The sequence below is a fragment of the Macrobrachium nipponense genome, chromosome 10 (assembly GCF_015104395.2).
Source record: "Macrobrachium nipponense isolate FS-2020 chromosome 10, ASM1510439v2, whole genome shotgun sequence".
Classification (NCBI taxonomy): domain Eukaryota; kingdom Metazoa; phylum Arthropoda; class Malacostraca; order Decapoda; family Palaemonidae; genus Macrobrachium; species Macrobrachium nipponense.
The window spans coordinates 81,425,636-81,438,135 of NC_087204.1; the positions used below are offsets into that span (position 1 = coordinate 81,425,636).

The 12,500-nt window shown below is 35.1% G+C and overlaps 1 protein-coding gene across 1 annotated transcript in view; it reads right to left on the minus strand.

The window, feature by feature from the left end:
• Positions 1 to 12,500, minus strand: part of LOC135224182 (protein Star-like) — a 22,921-nt gene that overhangs the window by 1,338 nt on the left and 9,083 nt on the right. Inside the window, exons 2-6 of the mRNA XM_064263051.1 lie at positions 3,565 to 3,694; positions 3,058 to 3,164; positions 2,625 to 2,780; positions 1,460 to 1,665; positions 441 to 579 (exon numbers count right to left, since the gene is read on the minus strand). Of these exons, the coding sequence (XP_064119121.1) occupies positions 441 to 579; positions 1,460 to 1,665; positions 2,625 to 2,780; positions 3,058 to 3,164; positions 3,565 to 3,664 (708 nt within the window). The 5' untranslated portion in view covers positions 3,665 to 3,694. The remainder of the gene's footprint in view (positions 1 to 440; positions 580 to 1,459; positions 1,666 to 2,624; positions 2,781 to 3,057; positions 3,165 to 3,564; positions 3,695 to 12,500) is intronic.

Sequence of the window (12,500 nt, forward strand, 5' to 3'; positions counted from 1 at the left end):
AGCTATCAATACACCAATATAAAATTTATTTGACCGATAACGCTTCATGATATCTTTATTTAGATATACAACAGTCGAAGACAGTCTATAACTCACACTACCAATCCAGAATTACTATACAGTCGTACAACACATTGTGCGACAATTTGTCGTTCAATACCGCTCACAGGGCAGTAAATGGGGTAAATGTGGTCAATAAGTATAAAAAAAGAACCCTCAGAAAGTGTTTTATAGTTAATATTTCAGGACATGTTTATTTAGATGTAAACCGGTCCAGAACTGTTAATAACTAAAATTCGAAAATTCCTCGAAATTCGGGAGTCGGCGCTCCCCTAAAATATAAAAGTCAGAGTAGTTGACTAATTCAAGTAAATTTCCCGTATATGTTTGTACTGAATATCAGGAGGCTTAAAGTAGTTACTTTAATTCCAGGAACTTACCTTTACTTCGAACGATTCAATATCCAGAGACAGGAAATCTACGACTTCAACATTCAAGACCCGAAGAATAGAGAAAAGGGGAATTCCTTTCACTGTGACTACATGTGAACTTAACCTGTTGCTGTAGCCTATGTCTGCACTGGAAAATAAAAATCCAGGAGTGAAAATGATGAGCTGCATCAGTCTTGCATTAAACAATACTGTTTCATTAAACTGAATGAAATGTTGTATGAAGTTTTGATGAAGATGTTATGACTGATATTCGTTACAGTAAACTCTCATTTTCGACTTGGTTATGTTAGATTAGGTAGGGTTCGACTACCATGTTCAAAAATACATAAACCCCATATTAAGCGGCCATAAAAATATATAGAAAATGTTTTTTATTTTTAACTTGTACTATTGTAATAACAGAAACTGAACTGTTTGTTGAAAGTCCCGGTTGAAGGGAGTCATGTTATGTTGCTAATTTAACACATGAATTTATGGTGATCAGCTAATAAAATATAGTACTTTGTTTGCAACATTTATGTGTAAAGTGTTTACCAAACAATTGCAAGATCAAGAATTTTACTGCATTGTAATATAGAATTTGTGGTTCATATTCACTTGGTAATTCACATATATTTCAGTTAAGGATCATAATTTTTGCGAGATTGTATTTTTGACAAAATATAATGAAATCTGGCTTGACAGTTTCGAATTATCAATAATATGCTCTATTTCATGACAGACATAAGAAATTGATATAAGGATGATTTACCAGTAAATAGAAAAACAAATCACTTATTACGACGTGTTTCGAAAGAAAAATTTTTATCCTTCTTAATCTCTCTTTTGTTGACCTGTTCTAATTATCTATTTCAGGCAGAATGTATCTGTCATTATTTTTATATATTTTATCCCATCATAAACCAGTCCTGAAAAGCCATAGTTTCTGTGCTCATACCATCCAGTTTTGCTTGAAAGATCTGATGTTATTAGAAGCAGGCTTTCCCCAAATTAATTATACTACTTACTCTAATGTGACTTCAGAAGCAAATGTGGTCACAGCAAGAGCAGCATGGATGGAATAAGCCTTCCTATTTTTCTTCTGCATTGCTTTGAAATAGCTTGGTGATGCCTCGATCAGCAGTCCACTCCATCCCAGCTCCCTCTCGAAGAAGATGGAGTTACTTAAAGTCTCTCCATCGACGGCGCCAACTTCGACAAAGAACCCGTCTCTCTGAATTAAGAAAATCAGACATTGACTGAACTTCATTCAAGAGAGAGTTTTGGTTAGTGCTACATATTCAGTTATAATCTCGGTTTTAATTTCTGTATGAAACAGGCCCTTTTCAGTACCTAAACATTCCCCGAATCTTCCATACGTCTGTTTAGATTTCCTCAAACCAAGGATATTAATTTTATTTGCGCATTTACATATTTTTCAACTGTACAAATAAAAAGTTTGCGCTTATACCTAAACATTTCTAAGGAAAATTCAGTGTGAACATGCTGGCAAAATCCTAGAATGGTGTGATTTGTCATAATTAGCATGAAGCGTATCAGTTATATCAATTCATGCAGAAATTGGCTAAGACAATAGTTTGGCATATACGTAAATGGCACACAACTATGCTAGGATGTTCGATTATAAAACTAAGGTTTTTTTCCATGAAGACATGCACTTCTTCATATGAATAAAGCAACTTATAGACTCATTAAACACTTATCTATAGGTCATTTGATGAACTCTTAGATATTTTGAAACTTAAGAACTTCTAGGACCAGTATTTTAATAATAACTATACTGCAAAAAGTCAAAATGAGTGTGAGCCATTTCCACTTTTCTTTTTTAACTTTTACATAACTGCAAAGGACCATGCTGGCATATAATAAGGTCTTAACGAATCAATTTGCTAAAAAAAAGTTTCTTCCTTTTCTTCCTTTCTCTTCCCATTTCTTCCCCGTCCAATTTATGGGGCACAGATAATCTCTCAAGTCTGTAGGATATGAATTACCTGAAATACATTTAAGATATCAAGAAATGTTTATAATAATTATATCCGGGAAGAGTGGCGTAAACCATGAGCAAAGGAGATCAGTACAAGATGAAGCATGACAGCAGACACCACTTTCGTACAAGGTCCCTATCCAAAACAATACAGAACAAGCACTCGGAGATAATTCATCTATAATTACCATTCCATTGAACAAGGCATTGGCAATTTTCGACTGGTTAAACTGGGAAAAGTGAACTGTCCCAGGGTTTGTCAGATTGTAAGGATGAACAGATGGTGGAACCAACAACTCTCGTCGGATGTATTCAAGTAGCTGAGGATCCTCCTGGTCTGCTCCCTGTAAGATACGAAGTTACAGAATAATTTTGCCCCTGAAGATACAAACGATATTCATATTACTGTCATTCTTTATAATACTAGAGAAGAAGCCAGCGAGAAGCAACTTACTCGGGGAAACTAAAAATTTCTGACTTTCCACAGAAAGTAGTTGGGATCTCCATTCAAAATAAAAAAATAGTAAGGCATTTCAGTAAATATCATAGGTCATGGGAGAACAAGTTTATATTGAAATAAAAATTACTACAGTACGTATAGAAACTTTTGAAATTATTTACCTTAAAATCATATTGGGTATGGTTGCAAGGAACAGAATTAGGAACTGAATCATCGTTGCGTAAATTCGGTGCCATTTTAATGGTATCTAGACCCTCAGGATTCCATTCTGATAAAACATTGAGATAATAAAACTAAGTGTTCGTTGGTGAAGAATAAGGGATAAGAGGTATTTTTATTTTTTTCTATATTACTATTTACCTGTCTAATAGATAACCAAAAAATTAAAGAAAGATGTAAAACACATTAAATCAAAACAATCAATAAGACTTTTCTGCCTCTGTTTGAAAAGATGTCCTTTTTACTTCATATTCATAGACTATTCTGGTGATAATGCTATCATGTTTTTTCTCCTATCTACATTTATTATATTCCATAATCATTTATAATACCAAACATGGAAAAATTGTTTCAGGAATAAGACATTCTTTGATTTTCTTCTGAGACTAGAAAATTGTACTTAAAGTGCAATAAATGATTTGCAAAATCTGTATAAAATTTTAGTCCACCTGATTTTTTTGTGTGGCTTCTTTTAAGGAAAGTGAAGATGGAAATCAGGAAAAATATCCCACTAAAATAGCAGATTCCTCGAATTGTACTGGGCCTCATTTTCACTTGGTTCACCAAACTTTCCGGGTCCTGAGGGAGAAAGGATAATTATTAATGATGTCTAACAATTATTCCGATAAGGTTATTCAAACGACGTACAGAGATATAACCTTCTGTTCTCCTATAGTAGATTCAGATCAGCCGTGCATCCGATGTTTTCGACGCTCCTGATTGGCTGTTGATAAGCCAATCACCAGGCTGGAAACTCTCAGTCATTCGAGAGAGTTCATATAGGCAGGATGCATGTTCCACCTCTCCTGAGGGATACGTCTTTCAGGAGAGGTGGAACATACATCCTTCCTACGTGAACACTATCGAGAGACAGAGTTTCCAGCCCTGTGATTGGCTTATCAACAAACAATCAGGAGCGTCGTAAGGGACTGGCCTAGACGTCAACTGCACGTTTGATGTGAATCTACCATAGTTGAGAAAGCTAGTATAAAAAAAATCTGATTATAGGAAATGCATTTTTTACAATTAAGAGTATTGGTATTTTTTCCACTTTTCCAAGGAATTACGATTTTAATGAGTGAGTATTTTTATGTGCTGGTGTACATTTGTGTCAATGTTGATTTAATAAGCTCATGTATCTTATAGGAAGAGGTTTGGGTGTCAACGTCCATTGCAATTGTAAGGCCAGAATATATATGTTACTTATGCAGTTAATATAATTTAAGCAAAACTAGAGAATCTATGAACGGCTAAAAATTATTTGCATTAGCACTGATTGTATGTTGATTGCCATTATTGATGTAATTGAAGAAAAAACTTTGAATTCTAAACCAACAAAAGACATAAAACTTCACAACCAGGGTTCTCTATCTAACTTTAAACTATTAATTTTTACAACAGCCAGATTCAATTAGCAGAGACATTACGACGTTAATGAAACATAAATGTAAAGAAACTTGCATCAGGTTTCACGATGAACTCAGCATTTTTTTTTCTGTTTATTATATTTTTTTTTAGCAAATAACACGTTTTTCCTACAAGGTAAATCTGGAAAAGTTTGTCCTTAAAGAATAGTCATCAAATTCTAAAGAATGTCTCTTGAATACATAGAAGATATTCCCCAAAACTACCATTGTATAATCAAGTGTTAACCGCATTTCCAATACATCAATGAATTTCATTCATACTTAAAACAAAGGCGATATGCTGAAATAAAACTTTTTTCATTATGATCCGTAATGATGTGGCCAGTTTTTTTTCACCGTTGCATCTGCACAGATGGGAGCAGATGTGGATGAAGTCATCATGGATAAGTGCTAACATCTGTAGTCGTAGAAAATGGAACGTCTGTTTTATATATATATATATATATATATATATATATATATATACGTATACGTACATACACACTTTTATGTAATCTATATATACATACATACACACATACACACACACGCATATATATAATATATATATATATATATATATATATATATATATATATATATATGTGTGTGTGTGTGTGTGTTTGTGTGTGTGTGTGTATGTGTGTTTGTATGTATGTATATATAGATTACATAAAAGTGAGTATGCACTATATATATATATATATATATATATATATAATATATATATATATATATATAAAACAGACGTTCCACTTTTTACGACTACAGATGTTAGCACTTATCTATGATGACTGCATCCACATCTGCTCTCATCTGTGCAGATGCAACGGTTTGAAAAAAAAAAAACTGGCCCCATCATTACAGATCATAATGAAAAAATTCACTCTATATATATATACCTATATATACATATATATATATATATATATATATATATATATATATATATATATATATATATAGTCTCAGTAATTGGGCGGCTACTTGGAAATCTTAGCTTGATGATGAATAATAGTGCCAAGACTAGGAGAAACTTCTTTAATAATTACGAGCTTTCGAGGTTTAAAACCTCATCTTCAGGCTGAAAAAATGACAGGATGAGATCACTAAAAATTACATTAAAATTAATTGTCTGATTAAAAGCTTTCAGTAAAAACATAAAATAAAAACGAACATCACATACAAACTAAAAATAAAAATTACGAAAAAACTAAAACAAAGCGCAAATCATACAAAAACAGAGATAAAAAAAAAAATAAAAATAATATTGAAAGGTAAACAAATACACTCAAAAATAAATACTAACGACCCACTTGTGTACCTACTATGAAACTATATGATAGCTAGTTGAATACCGGACGAGTTGTTGTTCAAATTCCGTTTCTGTTCTTAATAAACAGCGACTCTGAAATTAAAAGGTCCAGTCTATTTGAGCAAAAAGACAGTACTCTAAAATCTAGGTGAGTGAAAGGATGTCCTGTGCTGAAACTGTGATCCCTTATGGCAGAAAATGGTGGTTTAGAAAGAGGAAACCTAGTTCTAACGGAAAGACCTCTGTGTTCCAAAATTCTGTGTCTAAGCCAGCGGGAACTGGATCCCACGTATCGCAGACCACACTGCGAACAGGTAAACAAGTAAACGACACTCGAATTAAGGACAGGTCCACAGGGAAGAGCAGGCTTTCTCCCTCAAAAGTGATCCTACAGTAAAAGGGTTAGTAAAAACAAATCTGAAACTAACTTGAGGAAAACTATGCTTAAGTATTTCTTGTAACTTTTTTCGTACCAAGTAGCTACTATGACCAAGGAAAGGCAATTTAATGTACTTTACATCTTTACTAGCAGTACCTGTACACCGGTCTGGGACAAAATTTCTCATGTAGAAAATTTTTTCAGAACTTTGTAAAGACAAATACGGGATAAGAATTTTGCGGAAAAAAAAAAAAACCAAAAAAAAAAAAAAAAAAAATAATTCTGGAGGAAGACCATGTACTTGAATGAAAGTAAACATTAAAATCACAACAGACATTGTAGCTCTATTTATCATAGTACGTATTGAATTAAGTTTAAACAACTTTGGTGAAAAACTAAGATAATTCACCAAAGTTGATAACTGAAAAGCATGATACCGTGTTTTTATATTTCTTATATATATATATATATATATATCTATATATATATATATATATATATATACATGTATAAAACAGACGTTTTACAACTGAGTGGTTTGCTATGCCTTGGATGAAAGGTCTAGCAATCTCTCCGTTGTTTCACTTTTCCTATTTGGAATTTACCCTTATATATACATGCATCCTCTTCCATATCTTCGTGAATTATTTATGGAAATATATATATATATATATATATATATATATATATATGTATATATATATATATATAGATGTTTATATATACGTATATATATATATATATATATATATATATATATATATATATATATATATATATATATATACATATGTGTGTGAGCAAATACATGAACATGTGTGTATACCTGTGATTACAACGCCGGTCAGAAACGAGAATAATTGTTCTCTTACTGCACCTGCAGAAATTGGCTGACGTATGCAGTTATATAAAAACCTGTACAGATTTTGGTAACATCACCGAGAAGACGCGTAGTGCGCTACGTGTTCCGCTATGACTCAAAACCACTGTGAATAGTGCCACTTGTGAACTTTGACTTAATCATGTATGTCTGTTTAAAATGTTTTTGGCTAATCAAATAAATAAGTAAAGCGAGGCTTTATGAACATTATTTCAGGTAAAAATTACATTTCGTGAATAAATATAATATTAAATCGTGATTTTTTTATAAGGAATGATTACTCTTCCACTTAAGAACGGATTGACTTTCCATTCTACCCTCTCTCTCTCTCTCTCTCTCTCTCTCTCTCTCTCTCTCTCTCTCTCTCTCTCTCTCTCTTGTGCGCCATATTTCGATTTGTGTTGTTCGTTGAAAATAGAACTTAGGAACGTTATAGCGACAATAATTAGAACGAAAACTGAGAAGAAAAGAATTCATATTTAATACTACATGGGATATCATCGCCTGATACTAAGTCAAAGATTTATTTTGAAATAGAATACGCAAAAGGAATAAGATATTGGAGAAATTATAAATAAGAACATCACAAACTATTCTCACAAAGTAATTTTTATTGTGTGAATATTTTATACAGAGAGTAGCCTTGCAAAGAGAATGGCCAGATGGCCCCGAAATGCAGCCTTTGATGTTACTTGCTCACACGTCCCTGAAACACCTGTGAGCTGTCTGACGTCTGGTAAAAAGCAAAAAATAAAAATGCCTTGCAGCGAAATCGCTTAGAAAATACAATCAGCCACCATTTTGCCGTTCTGCTCATGATGTGTTATTTTCGACTGGTGAAACATGAAAGTTTACATATTTAAAACAAGTATTATTGTTGTTGTTTTAGATATTTGAAATTCCATGTTTCAACAACCGAACAGCCGAGAGGCGTATTTTGTTTTAAAAGCGATTTTGCTGTATAAACTGTTTTTTTTTTTAAGTGTTAGTGTTAGCCAGTTCATAGGTGTTGATTGCATGGTCGTGTCGGATATGTAACTTCAACGTATCAACGTTTTACACACTGGGATCATCTACCCACTCTTTATATGATTAAACAAGAAAAATGAATTTGATCGTTTATTCTTTATCAATCTTACAAAGTTGTTAAATTTCTATGAATCATTCGCAGAAAAGGACGTCCATATAAGTAAAAAGGAAACAAATGAAAACTAAAAAGATATATGAGGGTGTTAGCTCCATATCTTAAGAGCTGAGATATCTAACTACATAAGCTAACAAGATTTCACCCTTCTTGCTTTCAAAGTCATCATCCCAACCTAATGAAAAGTATAATACATTAAAGGTAGATAAAATGAATTTGGATCAATATTATTATACTTTCATTTACGTAAATGGGAGCAGATGCAAAAAAAAAAAAAAAAAAAAAAATTAAAGTCTGATACTGACTTAGGCTTTTGACCCGGTTAAGTGAGAAATACTATTTGGAGGAATTGGCTTGTGTTTTGAGTCATATAAGCCTCAAAAATTTAATTCTATCAGATCAGACAACAGTACCGAACCGTCCATAAAAATTTGTGAAGAGATCAGGAGTACGAAGTACTGATCGGGAATCAATTTTCGAAAAGAATTCTCTAAATATTCAACCACACCCAAACACCCACAAATACTGTGAGGACTTGATCCTAACAAATGATCAATATTTGTGTTGCAATGAGACTAATTATTTAACCGGTATGCTGGAGTACTGGGATGTTGTTTCTGTTCGTGACCGAAGGAGTGATGCTGCTTATGAGAGGATTATTCATGATCGAGGTTCCACCTCCAAACTTTTGAAGGAAGCCTTGGGTAGATCTCTATAAAATAAAGGGAGGTTCCTTAGTCCTCAGAAAGAAAAAAAAAACGAATCATCGATAGGAGGGCATTAGGGGTAATGTATTTCAAGTCTGGTTGTACAGGAAAATACGCTTTTGTCTTGGCAGGATGTTCTGCTTGTGACTTTTAAGGAGACCGTTCGTATGCCCGTATTCAAAGCTGTAATGACGGCGATACAGAAGCCGATTATCGTGAAATGGTAATACATACGTAGGTCTAGTCAGTATTTGCTATGTTCATTTATAATCCGCTGTTTATTTATGCATTTACTGAACACGTTTTTAGATATAGTTTGAAGCCTAACACGCTATATATATATATGTATATATAGAATATATACAGTATATGTGTACATGTCTAAATACTAATAATGTATATGTATAGTGTATATGTATACTAATAATCTTCATAGACACGAAAATATATCACTCAATAATCGGTTTATAAAAGCGACGCAAATAGTTACCGGTCACGGATATGATGTAATTGTCGTATTCCTTTATGTTCATTTCCATCTTTATCATTTTTTATATTTTCATGTTTGCATTGCCCTTCATTCATCCTTTGGAATAATAATAATAATAATAATAATAATAATAATAATAATAATAATAATAATAATAAGACGACAGGGAGGATGAAGTATCAAACAACGACACACGAAGAAACACCGAGAAAGTAACAGAAAAGGACGGAATCGGGGGGGGTTTAGGTTTAAAAGAAAAAATTAGACAATGGATGGAGACAGATACAGAGAGAAACAAAGATCCCCCTCCATGAAAGCCTACAACACCAAGAAATTAAGGGAGAAAACAAGTGAGGTCAATGAATAATGGGCCTAATACACACCACCAGTATCACAGAAACAAATAACTTGACATATGCAGGAGCAAGATTAGTAGCAGAACTGATGGGATTCGAACACCAACACCACCGTCACAACCAACCCAACAGAAAGCAAAACAGCAACCTCCTTGGAAAAGGCGCCTGGAAAAGCAAATCATGGTGATGAGATCTGACTTGAGTAAACTGAAAGAGATGGCAGAAAAAAGGCTGAGAAGCAAGAAAACAAGGGAGGACTCAACGAGAATACAAAGTACAAGAGAGGGGACTAAACAACACAATAGAAGATGTAAAAACAGAGGCTTAAGGCCAAAGCACACAAGATCCAACGGTACATGAACAGGAATAAGGGATACCAACAGAACAAACTATTCGGAACCAACCAGAAAAGACTATACAACCAACTAAGAGGGGAAGACAACCACCCAGAAATTCCTGAAGCCGAACCAAGTAAGAGACTCTGGGAAAACATATGGAGCAATCCGGTAACACACAACAAACATGCAACATGGCTCCAGGAAGTCAAGGAAGAAGAAACAGGGAGAATAAAACAAAGATTCACAGAGATCACGACAGACACAGTCAGACACCAACTAAAGAAAATGCCAAACTGGAAAACCCCAGGTCCCGATGAAGTCCATGATACTGGCTCAAAAACTTCAAGGCCCTACACCACGAATAGCAGAACAACTCCAGCATTGTATCTCAAATCACCAAGCACCCAAATGGATGACCACAGGAAGACATCCTTAGTACAAAAAGACAAGAGTAAGGGAAATATAGCCAGTAACTACAGACCTATCACCTGCCTACCAATAATGTGGAAGTTACTAACAGGTATCATCAGTGAAAGGCTATACAACTACCTAGAGGAGACAAACACCATCCCCTACCAACAGAAAGGCTGCAGAAGGAAGTGTAGGGGCACAAAAGACCAGCTCCTGATAGACAAAATGGTAATGAAGAACAGTAGGAGAAGGAAAACCACCTAAGCATGGCATGGCATAGACTATAAGAAAGCCTTCGACATGATACCACACACATGGCTAATAGAATGCCTGAAAATATATGGGGCAGAGGAAAATACCATCACTTCCTCAAAAATACAATGCGCAACTGGAATACAATACTTACAAGCTCTGGAATAAGACTAGCAGAGGTTAATATCAGGAGAGGGATCTTCCAGGGCGACTCACTGTCCCCACTACTCTTCGTAGTAGCCATGATTCCCATGACAAAGTACTACAGAAGATGGATGCCGGTACCAACTCAAGAAAAGAGGCAACAAAATCAACCATCTGATGTTCATGGACGACATCAACCTGTATGGTAAGAGCATCAAGGAAATAGATACCCTAATCCAGACTGTAAGGATTGTATCTGGGGACATCAGAATGGAGTTTGGAATAGAAAATGCGCCTCTTAGTCAACATACAAAACGGCAAAGTAACGAGAACTGAAGGGATAAAGCGACCAGATGGGAGCAACATCAAACACATAGACGAGACAGGATACAAATACCTGGGAACTGATGGAAGGAGGAGATATAAAACACCAAGAGATGAAGGACACGATCAGGAAAGAATATATGCAGAGACTCAAGGCGATACTCAAGTCAAAACTCAACGGCGAAAATATGATAAAAGCCATAAACACATGGGCAGTGCCAGTAATCAGATACAGCGCAGGAATAGTGGAATGGACGAAGGCAGAACTCCGCAGCATAGATCAGAAAACCAGGAAACAAATGACAATACACAAAGCACTACACCCAAGAGCAAATACGGACAAGACTATACATAACACGAAAGGAAGGAGGGAGAGGACTACTAAGTATAGAGGACTGCGTCAACATTGAAAACAGAGCACTGGGACAATATCTGAAAACCAGTGAAGACGAGTGGCTAAAGAGTGCATGGGAAGAAGGACTAATAAAAGTAGACGAAGACCCAGAATATACAGAGACAGGGAGAAAGACAGAAAGAACAGAAGACTGGCACAACAAACCAATGCACGGACAATACATGAGACAGACTAAAGAACTAGCCAAGCGATGACAATTGGCAATGCTACAGAGGGGAGAGCTAAAGAAGGAAACTGAAGGAATGATAACAGCGGCACAAGATCAGGCCCTAAGAACCAGATATGTTCAAAGTACGATAGACGGAAATAACATCTCTCCCATATGTAGGAAGTGCAATACGAAAAATGAAACCATAAACCACATAGCAAGTGAATGCCCGGCACTTGCACAGAACCAGTACAAAAAGAGGCATGATTCAGTGGCAAAAGCCCTCCACTGGAGCCTGTGCAAGAAACATCAGCTACCTTGCAGTAATAAGTGGTACGAGCACCAACCTGAGGGAGTGATAGAAAACGATCAGGCAAAAGAATCCTCTGGGACTATGGTATCAGAACGGATAGGGTGATACGTGCAAATAGACCAGACGTGACGTTGACTGACAAAGTCGAAGAAGAAAGTATCACTCATTGATGTCGCAATACCATGGGACACCAGAGTTGAAGAGAAAGAAGGAAAAAAATGGATAATGTATCAAGATCTGAAAATAGAAATAAGAAGGATATGGGATATGCCAGTGGAAATCGTACCCATAATCATAGGAGCAGCTCGGCCACGTCCCAAGATCCCTGAAAAGGAATCTAGAAAACTAGAGCTGAAGTAGCTC